Source organism: Gavialis gangeticus, unplaced genomic scaffold, assembly GCF_001723915.1.
Source record: "Gavialis gangeticus isolate Ggan-Ray unplaced genomic scaffold, GavGan_comp1, whole genome shotgun sequence".
NCBI classification, from domain to species: domain Eukaryota; kingdom Metazoa; phylum Chordata; order Crocodylia; family Gavialidae; genus Gavialis; species Gavialis gangeticus.
Genome location: NW_017728960.1, coordinates 1,933,066 through 1,948,243, shown reverse-complemented (window position 1 = coordinate 1,948,243; position 15,178 = coordinate 1,933,066). Strand labels below are relative to the sequence as shown.

Genomic DNA, 15,178 nt, shown 5'->3' with positions numbered 1-15,178 from the left:
GATCCAGTTGCTTTTGCCTCAAGGAACGGGAGGCTGAGAACAAACAATGCCTGTGACGTAGGTAAGTCCCCTCACCAAACAAGGCAGCGTTATGGGGAACAGAACCATGAACAGCCCTGCCCTAGGACACTGTATTTCCATTTCCAGGATGCGGGGAAAAGAGTTCTTGGAGACAGGGAAGAAATTGGTTTTGAGGGACAATACCTCCCTCAGACAAAAAACTTAGCTCTACGGGTCCAGCAACTGACTCCCAGGTGCAAACCAACCCCTTTCCACAAGCATGTGCCAATGCAGGTGTCACACAACGATATCTAGGTACAAGAATGGTTGTCCCTTCAATGCCTGTGAGGGCCAAGATGGTTTTACAAAACGTGATCCTCCACCGAAGAGTTGCTGAAAGGCCACAGGATCCCACAGGAGGGTATGTGGAGCGTGGGGCCTGGTTAAGCAAGGGCTCCCCGCACCTTGTTTTTTGGCACACCTGCAACTGCCGGCTAAGCAGGGGTCCACACCGAACCAAACATCCTCCCCACCCCTGCTTGCTGCTCCCTCCCAAAGGAAGGATGCCAACGTGGTGGCTGAGAGGTGCAAGTTATGGATGCAGAAGCTGGAGGGACAAGCCTGCTCCTTGCCAGCACCACTGCCACAAACACTCTCCATGCACATCCTCTGCCCAGCCCAAGGTGTAGGCTGAAGTGATTTCAACAGCCGAGGCCCAATACTACGCACGGACACATACTATACATGGGCAGAGCTCAAGAGCACGTGCTGCTGCACAGACCCTCGCTCCCCCAAAACAGACATGCCTACCCTGAGCCCAACAGCCCTGGCAACTGATGTTCATGTACAGTCTAGGATTCGGCCAGGAAAACAATTACTTCTTATTCCTGGAGTCGTGAGTCTTGCCAGGGTCAGGGCTGAGATCGATTGTCTGTGCACTTACAGCAGACTTGGCCTTCAGCTAAATAAAGGACTTGAACTGTCGCTTCTGCAGGAGCTATTAAAAGCCTAAATGGAGCAGGACTTCCAGCCCCCACCCTCCCAGTACACACTGACAGGGACTGTGCTGCAGCCATATGCTCCATACACACACTTGTGGGCAGAGGAATCTGCCTCTGGGGCAGCAAAAAGACCTGGTCACAGGGGGAGAGCACAGGTGACTGCTCCCAAAGATCCTCTGCTGGGAAGAACAGGGACCACTGTCCAAAGGTGAAGCCTCACAGGCCAAGGTTCAGAAGCCAAGATCCAGAACACTCATGGCAGCTTGGATTTCTAACTTGTAGACCTCACATGGGGCTGAACAGAAGGAAAACCCAACCAGTGGTTCAGCAGCCTACCTTCTCCTTGCACTCATGTCCACTGGCTCGTCATTAATGTTCTCCTTCCCCGGCCTCCCTGCAGTCCTGACATCTGCATGGGGCCTCAGGCTCCCATTCAGCTTCTCTTCATATACTTTCACCCCATCCTGCTTCACCGGGAGCTCGTGGGGGACGTCAATGCCCGATAGGTCCTTGCGCTTCAGGAGGGCCAGCATTTTGAGGCGCTCCATGGCCTCATGGCCCTCCATTTTCAACCTCTTGGCCAGAACATCGTCCCGGTCATCGGCTTGGTCCAAGCTCCGCTTTAAAAGGTTCAGGCGCAAGGCATCTTCTGTCATTCTGTCCATCCTGCAGGGGAGAGAGCACAAGGACAGGGTCAGTATCAGTGCATCTGAATGGACAAGAGTCTGCTGCTAAGATTTTTCACGTACAAGTGCCAAGCTGCAACACAGCCCTAACAGCAGCCCATCTGACTGCAGCCTGATCCAGGAACACTCAGGCACCAGTACCAGAGTTGATATTTCCCCCTTACCTTATCATTCATCCCTCCCCACCTGCCCCCTTGCACGGCCCACTGAGCCCAGCCTCCCTGCTAGGCACAAGGGCACCACTGAGGCAGTGCCCACAGTGCTGGCAGCTAAAACACCTGTGCATGTTAACCCACATGCCGCAGCACTGTGTGTATGGCTGAATCGGTGGCAGACCCAAGGACAGGGACTGGATCCCAAGCTCAGTAAAGAGGAAGTGGCTGACAACTCCCACAGATCTGACTGGCAACTAGAGGAATAGTGCTGCAGAAACCACTTGGGGTGGAAGGGAAGGCGCAGCACCCTTTAGCACTGCTTGGGTCAGCTTGTGTGAGGAACTCTACCTGCCCTGTGGTTACCCAATAAACTAGGCCTGCAACAGGGCAGGGCATGCAAGCCAACACGAACAGCACCACTGGCTGCATGAAAAGTACCATCACCACAGTCCCTGCCCAATGCACCGTACTTCCGCCAGGCCAGCACTCCTTCCTGTTCTCATTTTGTAGCTGAGATACGGCTTCCTTCTCTCGCATTTCCCCTCCGGGGTCCAACTGGAAGCAGCCCGAGTGGGTAAGCCAGGCGCTGCTCTCGGCCCCTCCGTGACACAGCATCTTGGGAGAAGATGGGATTTTTCTTGGGGAGGAGTGGCTGGAGCAAAGCGGGCGAGTGTCTGAAGAACACTCCTCCAACCAGAGAGCAAAAAGCACTTGAGTCATCAGGTCAGAGAAGGGAGCCAAGCTTCCTCTGCTAAGACTAAAGCCTTATATGGAGCATGTCATTTTTCCCCAGTCACCTGCTTTTCAGCTATGCCATCCTGTTAGTCTGTAAAAAATGCGATGCACTTAGAGTAACAAAGCGGAGCTTTTTGCTAAAGAAAGGTTAATCCATATGAGACAATTCCCGCCCACCCCTCTCCACTTGTTTCTTGCTGCAACGTCTGCCATCCACTCCAGGTGCAAAAAAGCCCCATGGCTAATAGATGCAGTGGTAAAGGGAATGAGGCATGAAGTCAATTGTAATCAGTGATCTCCTCTCCTCCTGGGCTGACAAGCAACCAACTACAAAGAAACCAACAAAAAGCCACTTGGGAAGATGGTCAGTCTCCTAGGGAATCGCTCATGGGAAGGCCAGTTCTACAGCGCCTTTTACCACTGGCAGAGAGGTTAGGAAGACAGACACATTGAGGAAAGTCTGGTTAGGCAGTTTTAAAAACCATGTGTCCAAGGCAGGGTGGGGTGATGGCACTAGTGTTCATGGACAGCCACATGCAGTAAACCTCCACCAGCCAAAAAAGCAGAGCACCAGCAGAATATATGTGCCTGAAGCTATATTTTTCCCCTGGACCGCTCCAAACGCCTGGGACTGCAGAGCTGTCCATCTCAAGGTCCCTGGCATCTGTCAGCTATGATCACAGTTATTCATCTCTCTTCTAACATGAAGCCAAGTTGGTTACGTGGGAACATGAGATGACGCATGCTGTTCATCTCTTTGTTTTAATTTTTTTTTTTAAAACAAACTGGTCTTTGCTCCAGCACTCCCAACACTGGCAGCTGCCCCATGCCAGGCTCATCCCTTTTGTGGTCCTACCCACAAACTCTGCCTTAAAGAAGGGTGGCCAAGTAACTTCCTCACAGGCTGAAGACCTCGCGAGCCAAATTTCTGCCCAGAATAAGTTGTTTCAGCCCAATTATAAATGCCTCACAATTATACATCTTTAGAAGTACAGCCCCAGCACTGGGTCAGCTAGAGCTTCAAGATGAAGTGGCAATATGGTGATGGGAAGGGTTTGGCTCTGCCACAAAAGCATCGCTCCCTTAAGGAAAGGCTACCAACACCTTCGCCAGAAAGGGAGGCAAGTGAAAGTCTTGAGCTGCGATTGAAAAAGGCCAACCCACCCACCAAAGCAGGTCTGGTCTCGAACAGGCTGCCTTATTAAAAGATGAGCACCAGGCTTCCTACTCTATAATCGAGCCTCTCAGCAGGATCATTAACATCTACTGCAGCCAAATATAGAAAGGCAAGCACAGACACGCCGAGAGCATGCTGCAGAGATGCGTGAAATGCAGATCCCCGATTTAACCTGGGGTCACGAGAGAAGAGAGAATGTTCTGGGAGTCTAGGTGGGTTATTTAAACGTCGCCATGTACAGGCAGCAAAGCATGTCCCACCCAGCGCTGCAGCTGCTGGGAAAGTGCCTGGCTCCAATTAAGCTTCCATGAGAGGGCTTCATGGCATGTTTCCTCCACTTGATGCTCTCAGGAGATGAGAGGGGACGAGTATGAGGTCTACACACTTGGCAGACAAAGGCTGAACTGAACTCCATCCCAACAGCCTCGTGCTCAGCACAACCCAACGGCAGCCCTCGGTAGCCGCTTTACAACGTGACACACGCCACCAAGCCTTGCCGGGCAGCAGATCCTCCTTTGGCCAGATGCTGCGGATTGAACATGCTCCCATCTGGAATGGAAATGGGGTGCGGTATGGGGACCGCCCCCCGGAAGCTGATGCCCCCTAAAATGATAAGCCATCGAAAGCCATTTTGCCGAATGATGTCATGGTGCTTCAGAACCGTGTGCTGCTTCACGCACAAAAATATGTCATGTCTTGTGACCTGGCACCAAGACAAAATGCAGCTACAGTATTTGCTGGCGAGCAGAAAAATAAAATGATACCAGAACGTATACAGGAGATTTAGGCCTCCTGAAGGCACGACAGTTGTGTCCTGGGCTGCAGAAGGGCAACAAGCACATTATTCACCCTGATAGATTTTCAGCATGTTCCAGTACTTTTCCATGCTAGCTGGGGTTTTGAAAGGGATGCAATAAACTTTATTTGCACCTGAAGTATCTCCATTGTCCAATGCTGGAGCATGGTGACATGTTCAGGGGTAGGCAAAATGCGGCTCGGGGGCCAGATGTGGCCCACCAGGCCATTTTATCAGGTCTGCAGGGCCCCTAAAAAATTTAGAAAATTAATATTAATCTGCCCTGGGCTGCCTGTCATATGGCCCTCGATGGCTTGCCAAAACTCAGTAAGCGGCCCTCTGCCCAAAATAATTGCCTGCCCCTGTGCTAAATACATCAATGGGAGCCTCACATTGAACTTTTCCCATCTAAGCTCAAACGTCTTGAAGCATAAAGTCTTTAAAGGCAAAATCAAGTCACTGCTCATTCTGACATCATAAAATGGAAAAGTTTTATAGATCTGTTGAAGATCCTAAGGTCTCAGGCTCTCTCACCCTGCTTGGGTGCTGGAAGCCAAGAGCCAACTGTGCAAAGTGTGAGCCTGACATAGGATTAGTGGTGAGACAAGGCTAAGTGCAGGAGCTCTGGGTGCAAGGAGGGTTAGCGACCCCTTCACATTAGTGGTGGGGGCATCCCAGCTTGCGTCTGATAGCGTGACAGCCATTTCTATGGACTCCTGAAAGCAGAGCGAGGGGCACCTGAATAAAGTCCTTTCACACTGGTGAAAGCTTCAAAGGAAAGACCACTATGCCCTGTGGACCAAGTCAGCTGGATTGGCACAACTGGCTCCGAGATGGATCCGTGCACCCCTGACTACAGCACGCAGTGAACTTCCAGTCACAGGAGGAAGGAATGGGAAAGCAGAAAGGAAAGGGAAAATATAAATAGGAGAAACAAATGAAGGAGTTTCTTTGGTAGTGGAGGCAACTACAGTGCAGCAACAGCAATATGCTGCTTAATAGTAATAATATCTAACACAGAATCAGGGGTACACAACCACAATGGACTACACGAGTCACTCTCAACCTTTTTAGATGCAAGACACCCCTAGTTAGACTCAAGCACCCCTCAGAAATGCCAGCTCTTATTTTTCTGTAGCCAAACTAGTGATCACTACCAGAGCGGTTTTTCTGTTGTGAAAAACTCAGGAAAACCACAACAGGTCAGAATGGTTTTAACGTTACGGACTTCTATTTGAAATTTCTGGGTTTCTCTGGTGGATCCCATTTGTGCACCTACCAGTGGTAACACTGTGTAGCTCCCTTGAAAGGATTGCAAGGCACCCCAGGGCGCAGAACTCCAGCTGAGAATCGCTGGTCTAGATGCCTGCCTTGTTGAAGGTAGCTGCTCATGCTGCTACACGGAGTTGAGAAGTGATGGTGAAGCAAACAGCTTCCAGAAGGGCTCCCCAAAGAGAGGTGGAAGGGGAAAAACAAAAAACAAAAACAAAAAAATCCCCAAAACCCAGCAGTGCTGGAGGTACCGGCTCCAGCAAGGCTGAGAAAGGCTCTCCAGTAAAGCCATGCCACCAAGAGCCCCAAAAGGAAGCGTGCCCATGGTGGGCACAGAGGGCAAAGCCTCTTTTCACAAGTAGGGATGCTCCCCTCCTCTGGAGCAGGACCCTGGGCAGAACTGGATGCCTGGCTTTCTGTTAATTGCTTTTCTGGCCAGCAATCTAACAATGCTGGAATGAGTCTCTGGTGCTGAGTATGCGGTCAGCGCCAATTGCACCAATGGTGTGCACTGTCTGATGGTATCTGTGGTGCCAAGCGCGTGCTTTGGAGAGAGAGACCTCTCTCTGGCACTGGAACACCATGGCTAATGGCTCCCCTATGTCACGCATGCCCAGGCTGAAAGCTTGAAGGCACAAATGTAGCTCACTGTATGCACGCTCTTGCGCACATCTCCTGTGTGCCCATCTCGGGGAAAACTGCCGAGCTGACTGCTCCTCTGCAATCGGGGACCCATCGTGACCCCGGGAAACAACTGGTCTTAGGCCCCCACTGACCTCTTTGAAGGGACTGGGTACCCAGCCCTGCCAAGCAGCAAAGCAACTGCACAAGCTCTCTGTGGAAGTAGCTAGGTGCACTTCCTTCCATACAAAGAGCCAGCAATCCCAACCAAGCACTACAACAGTGCCCAAAACAGTTCTGTAGCTCAGGGCTGCAAGTGTTAAAGTCCATCAGCACAAATGCAGCCATCTTAAAGAAAGAAGGTGTTTCGCTCAGGAAAGGCGGAAGCAGGACCTCGGCCAAGGGGACCACGGGAGGGGGCATTTCTGCTTTGGCTCACGAAAGCCAAAAAACAGCTGCTCGGATTCAAAGACAACTCAAGATGTGGACAAGATCAGTTCCCATATAGAAACCCCTTGCTAAAGGAAAAAGGGTCTTAAGCCTATTACAGCATTTACCCCGACTTGCATAGGCATGACCAGATGGCTGCTGAAGACTTCTAAGACGCTGCTGATTCGATGTAAATGGCCTTGCGGCTAGGAACAGAAATCAAAACCACAAATCGCCATCACCAGATATTGTAACATTTTAATCCTCTCGACAGGGGACGTTACTGGCATGGTAAATAGCGCGCACTTTCAGCCAGATTCAATAAAAATTAAATTAGGCTTCAGAGTTTTTATTGAATGGGGCCCTTCAGCGTTAAAATTCAGTTGCAAAAGCAAGCACAGGGGAAGGGGGAAGAAACTGCAGCTTTATTAGGAACTATAGGAATTTCCAAGATACCCTTCCTCTTCCCCGCTGCAGCAAAAGAAGGAACCATGGGAGCAGCTGAAGCATTTTCCTCATCTAACTTGGCGGGAACGAGAGCAGTTCCTTAATACTCAAGCCAATCTGAAAAATTCGGAGAGTTCAGAACTGAAATAGTGCCCTGCTTTGTGTCAGAATAACCCTGGTAAAAACCAGAAACACACCTTCCTATTCTGACTCAGGACTGAGCAAGACATGGAGGAGCCTTCAGGTTACTTTTTGCACTAGTCAGCTGCAGGAACACAGATTTTCTCTTTCTACTTCTAATTTGGTATCTATAAACTTGCGCAACAGAGAAAGTCGGCAGAGTTGGACAGCTCTGAATCTGGCCAACAATACAGTTATTTTAAATTGATACACACAAACACCCCAGAAATGACTGCTAACAAAATATGCATTTTAGGGTCACACCTGCACGCCAAGCTTCATTAAACCAAAATATGAATCAGATGATTCAAAACTTTTTCTCCTGCCATCTAAAAGAGCAATCCCTCTGTAAATCACTCCCAGCAATTCTGCACACCCAAGGAAGCAGACTCTCCATTTCACTTCCCTAAAGAATTTTTTTTTTTTTTTTTTTTTTAAAGAGAGAGAAACAAAATCCTCAAATGGTGGCAAAGTCCCCTAAGGGAAAACAAAAGAGCTATAAAACATGTTTTGTTTTCAGACTTGATGCAGGCTGTAATTATCTCCACCCATACCTCTGTAGGTGAGCAAGCTTTACTGACTGTGTCGAAAAATACTGGGTCTCAGCTGACACCAACGCTGAGAAGTTAAGGGACTCCTGAAGAGAAGGAAGCCAAAAGCAGCCCCCCTTGGCCCTCTGAAATGCATGCTGAAGCAGGTTCACGTGGCAAAGGCTAGACCAGACATGTAGCAAGTTTTTTTGATGTAGAGATTTTCTCTTCCCCATTGCAACCTACTGCTTTCTCCTGCTGGCTCTCTGGTTCCATCACAGTCACCCCTCCAGAGAAGGGCCCCAGAAGAAAGGCAACCCCACTGCCTCAGCTGCACAGCCTGCAAGATGGGACTTCTTCCACTCCCTTTCCCTGGGACATTTGTTTCCTCCAGAGGCTGCAGTACAAATGTGCTTTCTTTTTGGTAAGAGTGAAAATTGTGGGGGGAAGGAAGGGGAACAGAGCTTGTCCCTGCTGTGAGGCCCTTCTCCATCAGTTGCAATTAGCTTCCTGACAAGGGTTCAAGTTCACAGATCCAACTGAGATTCCTGCCGGCCCATCTAATTCCCGCAACCCCCTTCTCCAATACAGCCTCAGACCCCAGTTTGGACTACAGCTTGGGCCAAACAGAGTAACAGAGGGGACAAAGTTGCTCCATCCAAACTCCTGTATTACCAACTCACACCCTGCACATGCACTCATCCCTCTCAGCTTCTTGACCATGAACTCAGTTTTCAACATCTCCACCACGCTCCAGCTTCTCTGGACATATCTCTTCATTCTCCACCAGGCCTCAAGGGGCAGAGAGAAAACTCCTCTGTCACTGATTTTTTTCTAGTTCACACAACATTCCTGAGCACACCACACTGCACTGTAGGCTGTGTTATTCTGCCTTGGTTCAAGATGAATGTGCAACAGCAGCTACAGGATTTAGAGGAAAAAGGGAGGACAGAGTGAGGCTGGTGGAGGGAAGCGTGCGTTTTGCAGCCCGGAGCACCAGGCTGCAAAGGAACCAACCTGTCAGTCTGTTTGGGTCGTTCGACGCAGGTTCAGCGCAGACAGGTGTGCACGCAGTGCTGAGGCTAGGGGCAAGCCTTGCTTGCTCTGCTCCGTGCATGTTTAGCTTGGGCAGTCTCACTTCTCTGAGCCAGGTTTCCACTCTCAGAGCAATGCGACCAACTTCTCCTTTGCACTTACAGGGGGAGCATCCACAGGTGCAGCACAAATGAAACAAAGGAGAACAAAAAGCTTATCTGAAAATGAGTTAATTTAAGCACTAACCAGAGATGTCAGCAGACCTACGGATTAGGCCAAAATGTGAAATGCACGTGACCCACGACAGTCTGCGCGTGGGAGGTGGACGAGCATTGTTCTGTGACCAAGGCGATGAGATAACCGTGAGCAGCAGGATCACTGAGGAAAGTCAGCTAAAGCTCATTTGCAAGAACTTCTTCAATGATGGTGGACATGTGGGGACAAACTGCACAGCTGTCACTGGGAACCACATTCCTCCAAAGCTGTTAAAGGGGTCCCTTCACGCCACGGTCCCCCAATTCTCTTGTTGCAAAGAAGCAATCGACATCTTTCTAATGAAAACCCAAGCAAGCTATGCTTTGTTGGAACAGACGCACCAATCTAGGTGGAGGTCTCAGAGATGCAAATCCAATGAGCATGTGGGAAGCTTTCGGCAGTGCCAAGTGGATGGACTACTCTAGCTCCCTGGTTTCACATTCAAAACTCTCAGAGCTTCTACCAGGAGAGTCCTGCAAGCAAAGAAGCCAACATGCATCACAAGATCGGGGAAGAACAGTCCAGACTGGAACATGCTAGTGCACAAAAAGGTGCGGGTAACCGATTCAACGTGCCATCCCCTTGTACCAGTGATGCAACTGGCACCCCCACCCGCTGCTTCCCCTTCCCGCCACCCCCAAGAGGGTCCTGCAAGACTTATCGCCAAGAGCATCAATGCCGAGCTGGCAGGGAGGCAGAGCCAATAGCATCAGCACTGCCGTGGTGGCGATCTGGGCTCCTAGCTTCAAGGGAAAAAAACGTGACAAGTCCAGGAGAAAGGGACACAAGTGAGAAACCTTTCCCTGCTGCTTCTGCTTGCCAAGGCCCTGAACTCCTTCACACATCCACATAACTCGGAAGATATGTTCATACTCCCTGGCACAGGGAGAGGAGCAGGTATATCCCATGCAGGTGTCAGTCCTTTTGTTCCTTTCTCCTGTGTTGCTCCTTCTAACACCTCAGCCCTGTGAGCAGCAGATGTGCAACTGCCCCTGTCAACTTGGAGAGACAGCGCTGGGCATCTAGCACCCAAAACCTAAATGGGTGCAGTTTCATTGGTGTCACAGCAAAGCATTTGCAGCAAAGCTGTGATCCCTCAGTAAAGGTGGGTGGAAAAGAGCATTGGCCCAGCCAGTCCTTGGAGGAGGCCTAAAAGCCTGAGATCCATTGACTTGCTCAAGAAAAATCCAAACCTGACACCATTAGGAGGCAGCTGAACACACTGCTGGTTTGCAATGAAACCCTCCTGCAGTAAGGGTCAAGCCAAGCACAGCCAGTCAAAGGTTTCATCCCACTACCGGGGTTTTGGAGGGGTGGGGAGCAAATCTCAGACCTTGGAGACAGACAACTCAGCAGGAACAGCCCAGCCCCTCAGGGAGATGAGCTGAGCTGCATGGCAATCTGCCACAAAACAGCCAGGCCTCCCACCTGGTTCACCTTCCATCTCAGCTGTCCAGGCCTTTGTGCCATCCCCTCCTGCTCATCACCTTCAGGGCCCCACTGTGCCTACCTGTACCTTCCTTTCCCATGCACATGGGACTCCCAGGTCCCTCATTTCACTAACATGCGAGATGTTAGCAGCCACCAGCTCCAAGCAGGAAGAGCACGTTAGCAACTCCACTGCTCCCCACTCCAGAGTTAGCTCCCAAGGACCCACCTCCCTTAGCAGGAGGTGGGAACAGCGCCTGAAACCCTGCTCATCCTCCACTGTGCACGTATGCTAGAAACACAGGAGCCTTCCAACCCCCCAGGCACCTAGACCAGCCTGACACACTCCTCACTTCTCTCCCAGCAAGAGGAGGGAACACAGCCCTGGAGCAGCAGGGAGGGAGGTCCTAGCATTCCTGACTTTCATGTCAGTCGTGCGGATGTTCATGTGTCCTTCAGAAGGCAGGTACCCCAACACTTCACCTGTGCATACACCTATAGGTCAGCAAGCACCACGGTAGCTCCCAACTAGAACCACAATGCCCTGTAACAGGGCACAGTGGACATTGTGCAAACGTGCACAATGGTCAGATGCCCTATGGCCAGCCACATCTAACCACTGTGCGCAATTGCACAATGGTCAGAAACAGCTGGCCCTCGGGCAGCCACCGTATGTACAGTAAGATCCCTCAGGAAACAAACGGGTTGTGTAGAGTCCAAGTGAGAAGAGGAAGGTCCTAGAAGCAGCAAGGTAGTATTCAGCTGGGGAGTGTGTCTACAGTACTCTAAAATTGTTTTGTGGGACTTTTCGGGGCAGGAAGTAGTGGCAAAGAAGAGCTAGCTGCACTGCCAATGGAGAAGTGAGACAAGAGAAGCAACTGAAGTGGCCCCTGTGATAATTTCTGGATGCTGAAAGCATCCTGAGCACTTGCTGAGAGGCAAGATTAAATCTGCGCTCTACTCTTCCCAACTGCAATGCACATGCACTTGCACACAAACTCCACGCCCCAAGTTGGCAGGCCCCGGGCAAAGTGGGACACCATGCCTCCTACCCAGCCTCAGCACCCAGAGCATGATAGGGCAGAAAAGCCAGCGTCTCCAAACCCACAGGGCACCACAGAGTGGGACAGTCCAGAACCCAATAACCATTTCCAGTCAAGCAAGAACAGTCTTCAAGTGGGCGCAGAAACCTGCTCCCAACCTGCCTCACTTCTCTGTTCCTCAGTCCAAGAGAGAACATCTCACGCAAACAAGATATTGGTGTTAAGAAAAATCCCCTTCAACCATACTTCTCTTCCTGCACTACCCCAGCTGGCCCAGGCTTTCTGGTGCAGACACCAATTAAGGAAATTTGTCAGAGAGAATGAACAGCAACTCATTTCTTCCCTGGCCCTTGGCACAGGCTACAAATTCTACTCCCTGCCATGCCATTCCACTCCTTCCCAGATGCATGTTGATGTGCATCTCCGAGCAGATCTCCTTCTAGAAAACAGAGGACATTGCACCAAAAGGCATCCAAGACCAAGTGGATCAAACCCCACGGGGATAAGGGTAAGATGGTGAAAAGCAATGCGAGTGCATGCACACACATACACACCTGATGAAACAGACCCCAAGGGAAATCAGACACTTCCAACACAAATCAGAAACACTTGGAGCTGCGCTAGCTCAAGAAGTCCAACAGGTTGGATTACCAGAACAAGAACAAACACATTTATAGAGCAGAGATGTGAGCATACAGATGTGCGCCTGCTCTTCTAACACCGAGTGTCAGCAGCTTCTGGGGGCAACAGATTGGTTATTATGTTGCAGGGTCCAAACTGAAGACAGGCACAACATCCCAACACATCCATCGCCTTACTGAGAGAGGCAACCAGGACTAACCCCCCAACCTCAGCGCTCATCAAGCTACAGGCCAAAGACATTCAAATCCATTCCTCACTCCAGCAAACAGATTACACAGGAGTCAATCCAAGAAGCCATCTGCCATTGTCTTGGTACCTAGAATGGCCAACAGACGTCTTGCTATACACGCATTAGCATCCTTAGAAGAAATGCTTCCTTGGGGCAAAACACATACAGGCCAGACCTAGAAGACATCTGGTTCAGTACTGGTTCTTTATTGGGTAAATTCTGCGGACACAGAGAAGGCTAGGGTCCGGCTTACCTTGGGACTCGCCACTCATGCTGCCCAAGAGCCTCTTTAGCACATCCGAATTTCTTGCCTCCAGCTGCACACTTAAAAAACAGAACAAGCCCATGTGTAAACTAAAGACTTCACATGGATCACGGCTCCTCACTCCAAACCTGCTGGGGCAGACACACACCTCTGCATGACAAAACCATTTGTCTCCAGGCTCAAGAGAGCTTGACATATGCACTACTACGACGTCTTAACTTCCATCTATGCTGAATACAAACCAACATCTATGTCGTAAAATGCATTTCAACACAGCACACACAAAATGGCTGGCTCCCAAGACGAGCATTTCCATACAATACTATAAAAAGGATAATAACCTAAAAAGGTAATTATGACTTAACAGCTAAGCAGTCTGAAGAGAGACCTGCACAAACACCGATGCAAAAATACTATAAAATAGAAATGTGCTGCTCTCTGGAATCCCGATACTTCAGATCGTAAGATGACAAATATTATACTCAATTCACGCTATTGTGCAACTTGCGGAGAGACTATGGTGCGATGGGAGGGGGTTTTCATGCAAGCCAGGAGGAAAATAAGTAGGCCTATCATGTAGATTTTGTTGAGATCAGAATATGCATTTTTCCTTAAACAAACATTCAACCCCAAACCCACCCTGACAAAGGAAACACAACTGCAAGCACACACATTTTTACATATTTCCAAATACTGAAAGCCAAGTGTCATTCATAAATTGGGGGTTTAAGCTAAGGTTTTATTCACTGGCTATTCATATTTTGCCAGAGTAAAAAAACCCCAAGAAAACCCCTGTAAGACAAAGATAACATTTAAGACTACAAACCGTAAGGCCAGTTTTCAACAGAACCAGGGAGCTGTCTCTCGATTGCAGCAGACCATAAATTCTTATAGTCATTTCAGCGCAAACTCGTTAAACAGTTCTGCTGCCTTCCCTTACAAACCGGCTCTTTAGATCTGAATGATCAGAGCAAACATAAGTACTCACATAAAGGCAACGGTAAAATTATGACAGCTCTATTCATTAGTGTACATGCTTAATTCTCATTTCTCGATGCAAATTTGAGAGCTGTGCGTACAATGCATCTAGAAAGCAAATTAAAAAAAATAAAAAGAATGGGGGGGGAAAAAAAAAAAAAAAAATCGGCGTGGTCAGTGAGACACTATTACAACTTCTCAATCAACTCACCATCTCGCTGAACAAAATGCCCATAACTGCAATGGAGTATAGGAAACATAGAGCAGTTAACAGCTAATGAAACACAACACCATCCCTACCAGACCCCAAAACTGCAACTGTCCAGATGCCGGGAAGCTCAGAACGTTCTTTAATTTTGCTGCCATGTGTTGACTTTTGTACGGTACAAATCTCACTGTGTGTAGCAGATGGTAGGAAAAAAAAGTACTTCTACTACAACCGTCAAACCCTAGCAAGGAAGAAGAGCAGAAGGCACAAAGATAGCAGAGCAAATACTATCTGACATTTCATTCTTAAGGCATTTTGGCAAGGTTAAGTTATTAGAAACAGCTCAGGATTGAGAGAGACCTTAACTGACTGAGGGGAGCTTTCTGGACAGCTTCTCCACCAAAATGTTTGAAGATGTGGGGACACAGGGAAATATAAGCTGCTTCCTCTTCCCGCCACCCCCAAGGGGGAAGGAAAAAAAGAAAAAAGATCTGCCTTCTTCAAAAGGAATGGGGCTGTTTTGGGGAAGCCAGCCCTGCACGCTGGAAAATGCTGCCCACCCTGAATGAGCTGGTCATTTAAAAATAGAGAAGGGGCAAAGAGGGAGTTTTCGTCTTGCTAATCCTCCTGCACCTCGACTCCCCACCCGTCAGCCTGAGCAAGCAGAGATGACGCAGGCTTCCTTATATAATAGCCTGTGATTTCCTAGACTGCAGGCCTTCCCTTTGTGCTCTGTACACACTTACACTCGCACACACAGATTCACAGCCCCTGGCACCATGCCAGCGCTAACCCTCGTCAGCTGGTTGACTCCATTCACAGAGAGGGGTTGGAGCTGACATGAAAAGGAAGGGGGGGGGTGAGCTATTACATCAAACCATCAGCACGACAGACAAAAGAAATTTTTTTAGACCCGAAATAAGCCTTCCCTTGCAGCTCTAGACCAGGGAGGTTCGTATCTAGTAATCCCACCAGAATACCAACAGTAGGAACGAGGCACCTACGCAGAGGTGGGTTTTTTGTTTTTTTGGATGGCTAAGTTTTGGGGGGTGGGGAATAAGTGCAT

At 49.4% G+C, this 15,178-nt stretch overlaps 1 protein-coding gene across 1 annotated transcript in view; it reads right to left on the bottom strand.

Annotated features, from left to right (window-relative positions):
• Window positions 1-13,970, bottom strand: part of GATAD2B (GATA zinc finger domain containing 2B) — a 40,301-nt gene extending 26,331 nt beyond the window's left edge. The window contains exons 1-2 of the mRNA XM_019521577.1: window positions 13,915-13,970; window positions 1,338-1,667 (exon numbers count right to left, since the gene is read on the bottom strand). Of these exons, the coding sequence (XP_019377122.1) occupies window positions 1,338-1,667; window positions 13,915-13,916 (332 nt within the window). The 5' untranslated portion in view covers window positions 13,917-13,970. The remainder of the gene's footprint in view (window positions 1-1,337; window positions 1,668-13,914) is intronic.
• Between the last annotated feature and the right edge of the window lie 1,208 nt (window positions 13,971-15,178).